The sequence below is a fragment of the Cetorhinus maximus genome, chromosome 10, assembly GCF_964194155.1.
Source record: "Cetorhinus maximus chromosome 10, sCetMax3.hap1.1, whole genome shotgun sequence".
Classification (NCBI taxonomy): Eukaryota; Metazoa; Chordata; class Chondrichthyes; order Lamniformes; family Cetorhinidae; genus Cetorhinus; species Cetorhinus maximus.
The window spans coordinates 29,272,674-29,288,777 of record NC_135888.1 but is presented as its reverse complement, the minus strand read 5'-3'; the positions used below and the strand labels follow the sequence as shown (position 1 = coordinate 29,288,777).

The 16,104-nt window shown below is 43.6% G+C and overlaps 1 protein-coding gene across 3 annotated transcripts in view; it reads left to right on the top strand.

Annotated features, from left to right (window-relative positions):
- The window catches only part of slc31a2 (solute carrier family 31 member 2), an 81,197-nt gene that overhangs the window by 11,512 nt on the left and 53,581 nt on the right, over nucleotides 1-16,104 (top strand). For all 3 annotated transcript variants that reach the window (XM_078550293.1, XM_078550294.1, XM_078550292.1), the window contains exon 3: nucleotides 15,017-15,197. In XM_078550293.1, coding sequence (XP_078406419.1) covers nucleotides 15,017-15,197 — 181 coding nt within the window. The remainder of the gene's footprint in view (nucleotides 1-15,016; nucleotides 15,198-16,104) is intronic.

Here is a 16,104-nt window from a genome sequence, read left to right as displayed (position 1 = left end):
AAAATAAGAGTCATTGCTTCCAATGCTTTTTGAATTATGGCTTCAAGGCTCAGTAAAAATCTTATTAGATTTTGGTACTCAAAGCAGTGTCACTTGGGACAGTCATTAAAATAAGCTTATAACACTATACTTTTACTAATTAATTGCTGGTTGTTGAAACATTGGCTTAAATGTTTTAACAACTAAAAATCTTCACTTTGAGTTAATGGTGCTGCTTGCATGGCTTGGCTAGCTAGTGGCAAGTTAATTACACTTGTCACTGAGTGGCACATACCATTAGTGCAGCTAATTGGAGGTCAGAGTGGACCTAAGACTTAATGAGCTCTAAACTTCAACTGGGGTCAGTGCAGAACTCACTTCAAAGTAGCAATCGTGCAATTGCCCAGCAGAACAACGTAAACTTGACAGTCAGATTAATCTTCACACTCCAATATTTATGCAAAAACACACTGGCAGGTAACGAGTTTTGAAATTTTGGTGATTGAGATCATCTGCTGGAAAATAAGCAGTGCAAAAGGATAATATTATATTATAGATTCAATCATTGAATTTAGATTGCAGCAGCTGGACAAATGCCAAGCATTTTATTATCATAATTCAAAAAAAGCAAACAATCTTCCATAAATAACAGAAGTAGTCCTAATAAATTTAGTCCTAATAAATTTTCGGAAGATAATTTTGCGTGCAGGACTGTATATAAAAAATAAATAAATAGAGGCACGATACTGGTCATAATTGGGTCAGTTGATCTGCATTTGGAAGCAACTTTAAAGAAAAAGATTATCCCTGTTGTTTACACAAGGATCTCTGCAATTGATGGGAATCTAGCATCATTTTTCCAATCTCCAGGATAAACCCTTTGAAACTTGGCTCTGAATTTTCCCAATTTTCTTTGGGAAAGGGTAAGGAAAATAAATGCTCCAGCGTCAACTAGAGACCAAATATTCAGTTTTCCAATATTTCTGTATGTTCACGCATTTATTAATTAGCCATCAGCATGTTCTATGTTCCTAGCATACAGTGGGCAATGCGATTGCAGCAATGTAGAACAGCACAGCTGCAAGGCTACAAGCACCAATATAAGCCCTATATTCAAAAGAGCACAATTTCCAAATTTAGTTTGAGATCCGAAACAAATCTGTCATTGTATACCCAATACGATGAGTGTTTATTGCTGCAGGTCCCAGCAAAAGCATTGGAATTGACAATGCTTGGGCTACTATACATAGGATAAAACAGAAAAGCCTAAAGATTTGCAGAAGCAAATGGCAGAAGGTTGGTAATAATGTGGTCTGAGATTTGTGACCTCTTGGAAACATATCGCCGTTCCTTCACTGTCGCTGGGTCAAAATCCTGAACTCCCTCCCTAACAGCACTGTGGGTGTACCTACACCACATGGACTGCAGCGGTTCAAGAAGGCAGCTCACCCTCACCTTCTCAAGGGCAATTAGGGATGGGCAATAAATGGTGGCCTAGCCAGCGAACCCCACATCCCTCGAATGAATAAAATAAAATGACATTTAGGTCAACAGAGCTACTAAATAATGGAAATAAAACCTGGTGTAACAGGTAATCAGGGGGAACCACTGTAGCAATTTATCTACATCATTAAAAGTCTTATATCCATTGAGTATCATACCTCAAAGGCAGCACCTGTTTGGCAAAATAAATCATGATTAGCGGAAAATTATTTCTGCACCGTGCTGATTGGCTGAAATATTCCATTGAACAACTCTAATCAAAATCCAGTGGGCAATGAGGGAAACCTTGTCAATCATCATTAACACCCAAAAGGGAAGGTGATGGTGTAGGGGTTAGTAATCCAGCAACCCAGGCTAATGCCCTGGGGACAGGGTTTCAAATCCCGCTATAGCAGCTGGTGGTATTTAAATATAATTAATCAATAAATCTGGAATTTAAAAAAAAATCTAGTCCGAGTAATGATGACCATGAAACTACTGTCGATTGCCATAAGAACCCATCTGGTTCACTAATATCCTTTAGGGAAGGAAATCTGCCATCCTTACCTGGTCTGGCCCACATGTGACTCCAGACGCACAGCAATGTGGTTGCCTCTTAATTGCCCTCAAAGGGAAATTTGGGATGGGCAGCAAATGCTGACTTTGGCAGTGACGTCCACATCCCATGCATGAATTTAAAAAAAACATGCAGCCAATCGGATCACTCAAATATTCTTCCCAAAGGGGCAATTTTAACTTCAACTGCCTGGTGGGAAAGTAACAGGATTGGATTGGCTATTTTACAACTTGTTTAATTTTGCTCTCCATTGTGGTCAATCCATACAGTTTCCCACTGGGCAGGTTAGGTTCAGTTTATCTTGGCTATTTTGTGTGCCATCTTAATTATGTTCAGTCTGCTAAATACAGCTAACATTTATAGCATAATAAAGCTACAAGCAATTTAATAAATCAGCAAAATAAAATTGAAACCACCCACAAACCTCACTTTCAAACCTCTCCTAGGATAACAGTTTGCACTTGGAAGTAACGTACAATTGGTTACTTCTTCTGTTGAGCCTGCCCGTGATCATGGGTCTGTCAACAGTTGCTTCCAATATCTCAGCCATGGAGACACCTACATCTCAAAAAGACTTTTGAGATCTCTACAGGATCTCTCTTAGTTCAGGCAAAATGTTAAGCAGATTTCAAGGATTTGAACAGTTTCCCTTATTGCAGTTCTCCACCAACTTTCACTGCTAAGAGCATAAAGGGATTGTTATTTAGATCTGAGATAACCTGCTAAATGCTTTTAAACTATCAAATCAAAAATCAGTTTCTCCCTTCTTAATTTCAACTTTAATTGAATTTGTAATCCAATCTGAATAGGTTCATGTCAAACTGATGGCATGCAGATGTGGATGCCTTACAAATTACAAAACTCTGCAGGAGACTTCTCTAGTGCTCGGTGTTACTGGTCATTCCGGTAACGGGGTCCTCATGTCCCCCATGATCAGAAATACAATCTTATTGTCCAATATTTAGTCAAATGATAGATACCTAGAAATCACAACAAGGACTCTTGTTGCATTATCTTGCATGCAATCTTTTCTCTTTACTTTAGGCAAACTGTAAAGCATTCTGGTCAACTGCTTGTAAAGCAAAAAGCTTATTTATTTTATCCGAGTTACATGAATGAACAGAATAGGGTTTTCACAGCAAGATTCAGTTGGGGTGATAAATATGCAACTGTTAGGAGTTTAAAACTGGCGCTGAGCATTATTGAAACTGTTTGATTTTCCTTCCTGTTAAAATGTGCCTGGGCAGAATTGTTGCCGGTGCTTGAAGAACTGTCAGTAATATGTTTGGCAACACCACAGCACTGAGATAATGAGGAGCAATGTGGAGTGTCTAACTGCCAGTGTTGAACATGGACAGTGTTTTCAACTCTTGACTTCTTGCAGGTGCTACTCAGTCTGACAGCGAATTTTTAAAATTTATTCGTTCATGGGGTGCGGGCGTCACTGGCAAGGCCAGCATTTGTTGCCCATCCCTAATTGTCCTTGAACTGAGAGGCTTGCTCAGCCATTTCAGAGGGCAGTTAAGAGTCAACCATATTACTGTGGATCTGGAGTCACAAGTAGGCCAGACCAGGTAAGGACAGAAAATTTCCTTCCCTAAAGGACATTAATGAAGTAGATATGTTTTCAATAATCAAACAATGATCGTTTCATAGTCACTATTACCAAGGCTAACTTTCAATTCCAGATTTTAAAAAAAAATTAGTATAATTTAAATTCCACCAGCTGCCGTGGCAAGATTTGAACCCATATCAGCAGAGAATTAGCCTGGGATGACTAGTCCAAGGTCATTACCATTACACCAGTCTCCCCCAATGCATATAAAGGCACATAATGTTTGTTCAGTTATCCAGTTGAGAAAACTGGAATTCGCATCTGAAAATCCTGTTACGTATCTAGTGTGGAAGGTGATTCATAATTTCACCTCAGAGTGCTAAATTATTTCTATGCATCATACAGGTATTATACCTTTCCTCCCTCTGTCTTAGCTATGCAAATTGTATAAAGGTAAGTAAATTTGTGCAATTGAATTTAATTGGGTGCAATCAAATTTTACCATTGGAAATACTAGAACCTGCAATTTTGTGTAGGTTTGATACAGTTCTTGATCATGTTCATTTCTGTTCAAATGTTTTAGCTTATGTAATGTATTAATCTTTGTGGTCTACTTAGATTTATTAAAAGGCAGGCTACTGAGAATGTACGCTATTTTTCAAAGGTTCCTTTCTTTGCAGAAAGGCAAAAATATATAAGAATCGAATGGCACGTCTGAAGGCTACATGGTGACATCAACTTCACTATTTACTGGGAAAGAAAAAGATGTAAAGTGTCATTTCATAATTTGGAGCTGATTTAAGGGAAAGGGATGAATTTATTTAATGACGTGCATATAATACACTCAAGTAAATTTGTTCTATCATGCACCCCAGAGTTTGTAGAATCTGTAAAATTAGTTCCATAACATAGGAACATAAGGACATAGGACTTAGGAGCAGGAGTAAGCCCTTTGAGCCTGCTCCGACATTCAATAAGCTCAAGGGCTGAAACTTATGGGGGGTGGGGGAGAGCCAGAATATCAGACGTCAGTTGACTCATATTAAACAAGACCGCCCCACAACAACAAGCTACAGGTGGGAGTGGGACTTCTGCCCCTCAGTGGGAGGAAGTCCTTCCCTCAAGAGCTGGTCAATGTGACTGGCCAGCAGCTCTAGCAGTCCTAGCAGTATCAGTAGTGGGCGCTACTGGTACTGCAAGTAGGCCCACGGATGAAGAGGACATGGCCACTGGAGAGATGCAAGTCCGGAGCTTTGGACGGGAATAGCACAGGCAGCCTAGAGAAGGAGGTGGCGGGGTGTGTTTCAGAAGCCAGGTGGGGGGCGTATCATCTTGTGGAAGGGGGGAGGGGTTCCCCTGATATGCACAAGGCACTCCCCCCAAACGGCCTGCCCACTCCCACCCACCTGCTCATGCCAACCATATTATGGTGTGAGCAGCATATTATTTCAGTCAGTTGGCTTGGGAACAAGCTCACTTGACCCTTACCGTATATTACTGACAGCAAGGGTGGGTGGGAAGATGGTGGGCTTGCCACTCCTTGTATTTTACGTGGCCTCCTCCCACTGAAAACACGCCCAGCAGGGGAGCGTAAAATCCAGCCACATGGCTGAACTAATTGTGGCCTCAACTCCAGATTTCCTGTCAGCCCCCTATAACCCCTGACTCCCTTGTCTATCAAAAATCTGTCTAACTCAGCCTTGAATAAATTCAATGACCCAACCTCCACTGCTCTCTGGGGAAGAGAATTCCACAGACTAACAACCCTCAAAAAAATAATTTCCCTCCTCTCTGTCTTAAAAGGGAGAGCTCTTATTTTTAAACCGTGTCTCCTAGTTCTGGTCTCTCCCACCAGAAGCACCATCTTCCCAGTATCCACCCTATCAAGTCCCGTCAGGATCTTGTATGTTTCAACAAGATTACCTCTCATTCTTCTAAACTTCAGTAGGTATAGGCCTAACCTATTCAACCTTTCTTCATAAGATAAGTTCTTCATTCCAGGAATGAGTCAAGTGAACCTTCCATGAACAGTTTCTAACGCAGTTATATCCTTTTTCAGATAAGATCACCAAACTGTACACAGTACTCCAGAAGTGGTCTCAAGGTCCTGTACAGTTGCAGTAAACTTCACTTGTATATTCCATTCCCCTTACAATAAACACCAATAATACATTTGCCTTCTCAATCACTCACTGTACCTGCACACTAACACTTTGTGATTAATATACCAGGACACCTAGATCCCTCTGTGCCCCAAGTTCTGTAATCTCTCTCCATTTAAATAGTCTACTGTTTTTCTATTCTTCCTGCTAAAATGGACAAGCTCACATTTTCCATTTTGTAGTTCATCTGCCAAATTTTTGCCCATTCACTTAAGCTGTCTATATGCCTTTGTGGGCTCTTTACCTCCTCTTAACAACTTACTTTCCTACCTATCTTGGTGTCAGCGGCAAATTTAGCTCACATACATTTGGCTCCTTCATTTAAATCATTGATATAGATTGTAAATAGTTGAAGTCCCAGCACTGATACCTGTGACACTCCAGTAATTACATCTCACCAACCCAAAAAAGACCCATTTATCCCTACTCACTGCTTCATGTTAGCTAACCAGTCCTTTATCCATGCTAATACCCCCTCCATCTTGAGCTCTTACCTTATGTAGTTAACTTTGATATGAAACTTTATCAGATGCCTTTTGGAAATCCAAGTACACTACATCTACAGATTCCCCTTTAGCTTGCTTTTTACTTCCTCAAAAAACTAATAAATTAGTTAAACACGATTTTCCTTTCATAAAACCATGTTGACGTTGCCTGATCACATTATGATTTTCTAAGTATCCTTCTATAGCTTCCATAATAATGGATTCAAGCAATTTCCCTATGACAGATGGTAGGCTAACTGGCCTATGGTTTTCTGCTTTCTGTCTCCCTCCTTTCTTGAATAAAGATGTTATATTTGCTATTTTCCAATCTGCTGGGACTCCTCCAAAATCTAAGGAATTATGAACAATGCCTCTACTATCTCTGCAGCCACATCTTTTAAGACTCTAGGATGCAGGTCATCCTGGGGATGCATCAGCCTTTAGATCTGGAATAGTCCACTCCTGTTCACAGCGGCTGTCATGACGGGTGAGGGGAGGGGGTTGAATTTGGCAGGAGGGGAAGAAATCGGCTTCATGCTGGTGTGAAATCACAGCGGGATCATCTGATGGTGTCCACTGTAGCGGATCGCGAATCTCATTGTAGGCTGGCATGTACCTGATTTGCATACTGCTAATGGGATGCAAAGTAAGACCTGACAGGAATCATCCCCCACGCCAAATTTACTATTACACCGACGGGAAAACATGCCGACCCAGAACATGTCTGGACAAGCGTGACGGCAGGAGTCGGGACTTACCGTTAGGGCCTTGCTCAGGACGCGGACATCAGAGGGGATGATGGTGCTGGCACGCTGGAGGAACACGTGCATCGCATGCTGGGTGCATCCTTATGCACATGTCTCTGCCGCAAAGCAGCTCTTGGAAGGTGGGAGGTCTTCATGCAGCAGCTTCGACTTCGCTGAGGCTTCCAGAACTTCACGGACTCGGCAATGGGCTCGCACCATCTTTCGTGGTCTCCATCGATGCTTCGGGCCTGCTTCAGAAATTCACGGACTTCGCCATGGACTGGTATGGATGATCAGCGAAGGTGAGGGGGGTGTGGGTGGAGAGGAAGGTCTAGGTGTGAGTGGGAGAGGAAGGTGTACCAGGGGGTTTGTTGAGGTTTGTTGTGGGAGCGGGGTGGCGAAGCTGTTGGGTGATACTGAGGTTGGGAGAAGGGGGAAGGTGGTGTTGAGGGGGCCGTGAGGTTGGAATGGGGGGGGATCACTTGGGGGGTGGGGTGTGAGGTTGGGAGGAGAAAGAGGGGTGTCTGGCAGAGGAGGGAGTGTGGTGGGGGCCAGAGGATGTAATGGGGGAGGAATGCTGCAAGTGGGGAGGCAGGTCTAAGGGGGAGAGTTTGGAGGGGCGGGGGGGGGAGAAGGTGTCCGGGGAAAGGAGGGGGTGAAGATGTCCACAGGGAGGAGATAATAAGGGTAGAGGAAGGAGTAAGGGTGGAGGAATATTCAGGTAAATGTGCAAGGGAGGGGTCTGTGGAGTCAAAGACTGCCCCCTGTGGAGCAAACTCAGCATGGGCATTGTAGAAGGGAATGGTGAGTGTGAGGGGGGCAGAGGGAGCTGGTAGGGAGGGTAGGTGAGGGTGTGCCAGTACTGGTAGAAAGGACAGTGAGAGTAGTTGGTGGGGACATGAAGGCAAACATGGACACTAGGGGTGGGAAGGAGGAGGTTGGGGAGGTAAATGTGGATGGGGGTGGGATTTTTAGGAAGGTAGGGGACGTGCACGTTCACCTGGACATTCTGGAATGACAAGGGTTCGGGCTGTAGGGTAATGGTGGGGAGGTGGAAGGTGATGCCGGGGGCTCAACAGTGACAGGGGTGACAACGGGGAGCTTGTGAGAAACTTGTCCACGAACATGTTTTTCAAATTGAAAGTGAGTGGAGCCTCATGTTGGATGGGCGGAGGTGCTGCCTGGATGGGCGGAGATGCGGGTCAGCTCAGATGGACACCTGAAAGAGAGCCCCAGCAGGCAGCATTGAAAATGCTCTGGACAGTAAGATGAGTGTGATTTATGAAGACTCTGGTGCATGGGAGAATGCTTGCACGAGGCTCTAAAAGGCCCTGCCACACATGCACTTCTCCTTCCTGAATCACTTGGGGTTTGGCAGCATGCAGTTGAACTGCTAGTTGTGGAGGATGCAGGGGGAGGACTCACGAAGCCTGTAAATGAAGCTGAAAGACAACATTACATGTTATTCAGTGAAAGTGAATATATTTTCAGATTATAAAGTGACAAAATGTGTTAACCCATGTAACCACTTGTGATCAGAATTTCTTCACTTTTCTAGATGCTGCCCTGACATCCGCAGCAGGGGTGGAGACAGCCTAAGCAATGGTTGGCCCTGTTGCCTCTGATGACTTTGGCATGTGGTCTCTGGAGGGCCGAGGCCTTGAGGTTCCGGCTTGCTTTGGCTGTCCTCCTGTGGGCCAGCTGTTCCCTCTGCAGTGACAGAAGGCAAGGTTGAGGGGGGTCACAGGCAGAGGGCACTCAGAGGAAGCGGACAGCTTCTGAGATTCCTGAGTGGATGGCACAGGAGTGTCCAGCTGCCACTCTTCCTCCCTTCGGATGCCCAAGTGCCCTGGCCTGACTCCTTGAGGCGAAGGAGCACCTGGAAGAATGTCGAGGTGCTCCCCCTTTCCCTCTTGCATTGCCACTGCAGGAACTCACTCAGGGCAACTGCAATGGAGTGCAGGTCTACGCAGACCCCCATGTTAAGCAGGACCCGGGTCTCTGTGGCGTCCGCCATCCTTCCATGGAGACCTCCATGCATGTACATGTGGGCAGCACTTCAAAGAGCAGGTGGATGCACTCCTCAGACTTGCATGCCACTCTGTTGAGGGCTTCCAATAGCACTGCATGATGTTCTCCTGCCTCCTGCTGACTCTCCATGATGAGTTGGAAGGCCGAATCCAGAAGCTTGTCAGCTGACTCGGACTTTCAGATGCCTCTTCCCCACCAATCCTCCGAGTGCCAGGGAGCTAGTTGAACCTGCCTCCTCCTGCTGTGGACACATGTCCGTGCGGTGACCACCAGATTGTGAACCTGAGTCTGCTCTAGATCTTGGTCCCACTGAATTCAGTGCCTCTGCGCTGGTGGAGCATGTGGGTAAGCACTGTGATGGGTCTTCTAAGCTGCTTATTTCCAGCTCTTCAATGAAGGAGGTCGGGAGGAGAGGACCTGGATGGACCTGAGGGAATGGCTGGCTGAGGGCGTCGTTCACTTGGCAGAGCTCCCTGTGAATCAAAATAGAGATAATTAGTGCATGGTGGCAGAGGCAAAAACAGGAGAGAGAGCACTCACAGTTGCATTGAAAGAGGAATGATGTGGTGCAGGATCCTCACATGGGTGTGTGCTCATGTCCTCATCAGCCAGTGCGATGGCACGCTCCTCAAAGTGAATGAGGGGCCTAATGTGGACGACTTTACCTCCGGTCTGGGACCTCACCCTCCTGTTGTGAGCAGGCTTCTGCTGCATGAAAACAGATGGAGAGCGTGTGAGCAGGACCCATCGCACTGCGTGGAATGTTTGTGTGGTGAGTGGAGCCATGGACGGGATGAGGACGCGAGCTCCAGAGAATATGAGCCTGATGGGGATGTGAGGGTGTGTGTGAGAGTTAGTGGTGTTGTCCCTTGAGGTGTGAGATCCCTGTGGATGTGTGATGGATTTGTGGTTTGAGAGTTGAGAGTGATGAGCTGGTTGACTTACCTTGGCAAATCGAATGAGAACATTCATCCTCTTCCTGCACTGGATGGTTGACCTCCTCTGTGCTCCGTTGGTGCTGACTACTGCAACTACTGACTCCCAGGGCAGATTGGTGACTCTGTTGGACCTCATTTGGCCAGGAGTGGGTGGTAGAGGACATAGCGGTGGCCTTCCACTTCATCCAGCAGGTGCCCCAGAGAGGCATCACTAAATTTGGGAGCTGCCATCACCTTTGCTTTTGGGGCCATCTGTAGACATGAAATATGCTGAGCTCTGGTGCGCTTTCAATATAGCGCCTGGAGCGAGGAAACACCGAGGTCATGATGTGGTGAGCAAATCCGGGTCTGCCCGCCAGTGATGCGGCGTGTATCCCATGGCTGCATTATTAACGAGGCAGGACACATCAGGACAGGGACGATATGACGTGAAAATCCACCATTGCTGGCTGCGGATAAAATGTAATTTTTAACCCACTACCACACTTAGTGCAAACCTGAGATGATTCTGCCCTAGGATTCTGCCCTTTGTGATGTTGCTTGTTTTAAGTTCCTCCCTCCCTTTCACCTCTTGATTTTCAAGTACCTTTGGGAAGTTTTCCGAGAGTTCTGCAGTAAAGACAGACAAAATCTCTGTTCAACACTTCGCAATTGCTTTGCTTCCATTATTATGTCCCCAGACTCTCTCTAGAGGACCAACGCTCACTTTAGTTATTCTTTTCCTTTTTAAATGCTTCAAGAATTTCTTTCCATCTGTTTTTATATTTCTAATTAGCTTTCTCTCATTAATTTTTCCCTCATTTTTAAGTCATCCTTTGCTGGTTCTTAAAATCTGCCCAATCTTCTGATTTGCCACTATTCCTCACAGAATTGCACAATGTTTCTTTTAATTGGGTACTATACTTAACTTCCTTACTTAGCCATGGATGATGCATTTTTCCCTAGATGCATTCTTCCCTCACGGAGATAAATCTTTGCTGAAAGTCATTAAATGTCTCCTTAAAAGTCTGCCATTGCATCGCCACTAGCTTCCTCATTCACTTTAGACAATTCTGTCTTCATTGCCTTATAATTGCCTTTATTTAGTTTTAAAACCCTAGCTTTAGACCCACACTTCTCACCTTCAAACTGAATGTGAGATTCTATCATGTTATGATCGCTGCCGTCTAGAGGCTCCTTTACTGTGAGGTTATTGATTAATCCTGTCATTGCACATTACCAGGTCTAGAATAGCCTGCTCTCTAGTTGGCACTAGAACATACTACCCTAAGAAAGTGTCCCGAATGCATTCTATGAACTCATTTCCTAGGCCACCTTCACCCATTTGATTTGCTCAAACTACATGTAGATTAAAGTCACCCATAATTATTGAGGTGCCTTTCTTATATGCCCCATTTATTTCTTCCTGTATACTTTGTCCTGTCGTGTACCTACTGTTAGGGGATCTATAAACTACACCCACAACTGATCTTTTACCCTTCATTTTTCTTAACTCTACCCAAACTTCCTCTTCCAATCTTCCTCATCTAGCTAAGTTCATGTCTCACTACTATACTGTCATCCTTAATTAACAGAGCTACTACACCATCTTTTCCTAGCTTTCAATCTTTTCAAAACGTCAAATACCCTTCAATATTTAGGTCCCAGCCTTGATCATCTTGCAACCATGTCTCCGTAATGACTATCAGGTCATATATATTTATTTCTGTGTTAACAATTCACCCATTTTGTTGCAAATAATGCACACATATTCAGATATGGAGCCTTTAACTTTCTTTACCATTGTCATAAAAGTATAATAATTTTCATATTTTTCTGGTTTATTGTAAAGCAGATTTATGGGGGTAATTATAGTCGGGTCTGTCTGTCTGTGTGTGATTTAATTACATTTGGAGTCAAGTAGACTGTAAGTTTAAATCATCAAAAGAAGCTAAGTGCTTGACATGGCATGAGTAAGCTGGTTTAGCATGTAAGGTGTGAAGGGAATCTGCATTTTTAAACAAACGAAGGGATATTTGGATGTTTAATGCATGTTTATTCAGAATAGTGCTAATTTTCCATCAAACTTTTGTGCATTTATTAAAGAGCAAACAAAGACTTAAGAAAAACACATTAAAAATAGCATGGATTTCAGTGATCAGAGAGCCTGGTATTCTTGTTAAAATTGAACAATCCAAAATTCAAAACACTGAGGCGTTTAGAGTCAGATCTCTGCATTGGACATATTAGTGAACAAAGTTCAGTAAATCAGTTTTGTAAGTTATAGGGATGATATGAATTATGAATGCTAAAGGTGCTTTATCTACCCATTTTAATGCAAGTGTTAACACTTTTAAAATAAATAAATTAAACAACAAACTCAGTTCCTGACCTCATTACAGCCTTGGTCTAAACATGGACAAAAGAGCTCAACTGAAGAGGTGGCGTGAGAGTGATTGCTGTTGACATCAAGGTATCATTTGACTGAGTGTGGGATCAAGGAGACCTGGCAAAACTGGAGTCAATGGCAATCAGGGGGGAAACTCTCCACTGGCTAGAGTCATACCTGACACCAAGGAAGATGGTTGTGGCTGTTGGAGGTCAGTCATCTCAGTTCCAGGACATCACTGCAGGAGTACTTCAGGATAGTGTCCTCGGCCAAATCATCTTCAGCTATTTTATTAATAACCTTCCCTCCATCATAAAGTCAGAAATGGGGATGTTCGCTGATGATTGCATAATGTTCAGCACCATTCATGGCTCCTCAGACAACTGAAGCAGTCCATGTCTATATGCAGCAAGACCTGAACAACATTCAAGCTTGGGTTGATAAGTGGCAAGTAACATTCGTGCCACATAAGTGCCAGGTAATGACTATCTCCAACAAGAGAATCTAACCATCTGCCCTTGACATTCAATGGCATTACCATTGCTGAGCCCCCCTACTAGCAACATCCTGGGGGTTACCATTGACCAGAAAGTGAACTGGATCAGCCATATAAATACTGTGGCTACACGAGCGGGATAGAGGCTGGGAATTCTGCTGCGAGTAACTCACCTCCTGACTCCCCAAAGCTTGTCCACAAGGTACAAGTCAGAAGTGTGATGGAAAACTCCCCACTTGCCTTGATGAGCGAAGTTCCAACAACACTCAAGAAGCTCAACAATGGGATGCCTTTATCAGCCGAGGCATAGAACATAAGAGCAAGGAGGTTATGCTGGAACTGTATAAAACACTGGTTAGGCCACAGCTAGAGTATTGTGTGCAGTTCTGGAATCCACATTATAGGAAGGATGTGATTGCACTAGAGAGAGTGCAGAGGAGACTTTCCAGGATGTTGCCTGGGCTGGAGAGTTTTAGTTCTGAGGAGAGATTGGATAGACTGGGGTTATTTTCCCTGGAGCAGAGGAGATTGAGGGGGGACATGATTGAGGTGTATAAAATTATGAGGGGCATAGATAGGGTAGACAGGAAGGAACTTTTCCCCTTGGTGGAGGGATCAATAACCAGGAGGCATAGATTTAAGGTAAGGGGCAGGAGGTTTAGAGGGGATGTGAAGAAGAATTTTTTCACCCAGAGGGTGGTGGGAATCTGGAACTCAATGCCTGATAGGATGGTAGAGGCAGAAACCCTCATAACATTTTAGAAGTATTTGGATGTGCACTTGCGATGCCATGGCATACAAGGCTATGGGCCTAGTGCTGGAAAATGGGATTAGAATAGTTAGGTACTTGTTTGACTGGTGTAGACTCGATGGGTCGAAGGGCCTTTTTCTGTGCTGTAGACCTCTTTAACTCTATGACCATCCAGGACAAAGCAGCCTGCTTGATTGGCACCCCATCTACCAGTTTCAACATTCACTCTCTCTACCATTGATGCACAGTAGCAGCAGTGTGTACCATCTACAATATACACTGCAGGAACTCGCCAAAGTTCGTTCAACAGCACCTTCCAAACTCGAGACCTCTACCACCTGGAAGGACAAGAGCACAAGAGCAACAGATGCATAGGAACACCACTACCTGCAAGTTCCCCTTCAAGTCACACACCATCCTGACTTAGAACCGTATTGCTGTTCCTTCACTGTTACTGGGTCAGGCTCCTGGAACTCCCTTCCTAACAGCACGGTGGTGTTCCTACAACACATGGACTGCAGCGGTTTAAGAAGGCAGCACAACACCACCTTCTCAAGGGCAATTAGGGATAGGCAATAAATGCTGGCCTAGCCATCCATGCCCACATCCCTTGAACAAATAGTTTTAAAAAGTTAATATCTGTTAGAATAGTGGATAAAATAACATTGTATGGACATTATTCATGACATTCAAAAGTTGGGAGCATGCAGAGTAATTTCTGGGCTACATGGAGATAACATATTCACTTTTTCTCTCAATTATATCACTGGCCTTCAGTAGCTTTATTAAATGATCTGCATCTTTTAAAAGTTGTGGTATCTTGAAAGTTTGTGAGCAAAGCTCATTTCTCGTTATTTGTATAACAACTTTTACATTACTGGAAATACCAAACAGGTCTGGCAGCATCTGTGGAGAAACAATCAATGCTTCAAGACAATGCACTTGCATTCATCTGGTAGCATCAATGTGTAAAATGTCCCAAAACGTTTCACAGGAGGGTTATCAAATTGACATTGAGCTACATAAGGCTTTATTAGGACAGATTCCCAACAGCTTGGTTATAGATATAGGGTTTAAAGGATTGTCTTAAAGCAGGAAGGAGGGCTAGAGAGGCAGAAGGGTTTTTGGAGGAAGTTCCAGAATCTAGGGCCTTGGCAGCTGAAGACACAATCACCAATGATGGAGCAATTAAAACAGATGATGCACAAGAAGTCAGAATTGAAGGAAAAGAGATCTCTTAAAGTGTTTCAGGCAGGAGGATAGTACAGAGTGAAAAACTTCTTTTGAAGTCCAAGTGAAATGTTTCTCTTAAAGACCCAATTATACACAGTGAGCACAAAGTACAACTGCACTTTTAGCTCAGGAATTGCCTTGTACATTTTTTTTAAACCTGAAACCAAAAATTCACCATGTCAACTACTAAGTATTTTCCTTTTGTGCTTGAAGGAATGGTGCTGACGGTGGTGATTGTTCTAGTTATGACATTGTCTTATGAAATCCTAAAAGTGGAAACAGTGAAACTAGACAAGAAAATATTGGATCTGATGACAGCAACACCAAACACCCAAGATGAAACAGCAGAGACGCTACCTATAAATCCAAATACGCAAAATACCTCACAAAAAAGGTGATTTTTATTCTTTGTCCTATTTCTGATCAATGAGTGTTATTTCTACTGGAATTTGAGAAGTAAGCTGACGCCCAGTGATAATTTCTACCCTATCATCCTGTTGATGATTCATGTTCTACTCTCAGTTGAATTGCAGTGACCAAATCTGAGTTGCAAAATCATTCTTTTCATGACAAATGCATGGAGGAAATTAAACTGATAGAAACAATAGAAATGGAGGCCCAACAATTCTGACCTTTTTTATAGAAACATAGAAAATTGACAACACAGGAGGCCATTTATACTGTATCGCCATTCCCTTACTGTCGCTGAGTCGAAATCCCTTTCTAACAGCACTCTGGGTGTTCCTACAATGCATGTACAGTGGCGGTTCAAGGCAGCTCATCACCACCTTCTCAAAGTAGGGATGGGCAATGACTGCTTGTCTAGCCAGCTACATCCAAATCCCATGAATGAAAAAAAAATAAAATGGCCCTTCACATTCAAGCTGGTTGAAAGAGTTATCTGGACTAATCACACTTTCCAGGTCTTGGTCTGCAGCTCTGGAGGCTGCAGAACTTCAACTGTGTTTCCCAATGGTTTTTAAATATAACGAGGGTTTATATCTCTATCACCCTTCCTGGTAGAAGTTCCAGACTCTCACCAACCAACCCTCCATTTCCCCCCTAATCCATCTACCAATTATTTTCAATCTATGTCCCCTGATAATTAACCGCTTTGCTAATGGAAATAGGTACTTCCTATCCACTCTATAAAGGCCATTCAACTTTATACACCTCAATTAAATCTCCCATCAGCCTCTCTGCTCCACAAAAACAATCCTGGCCTATCCACTCTTACCTCATAGCTGATGTTCTCTGGCAAAATTCTTAAAAATCTCTTTGTATGGTCTCGAGCATGATTG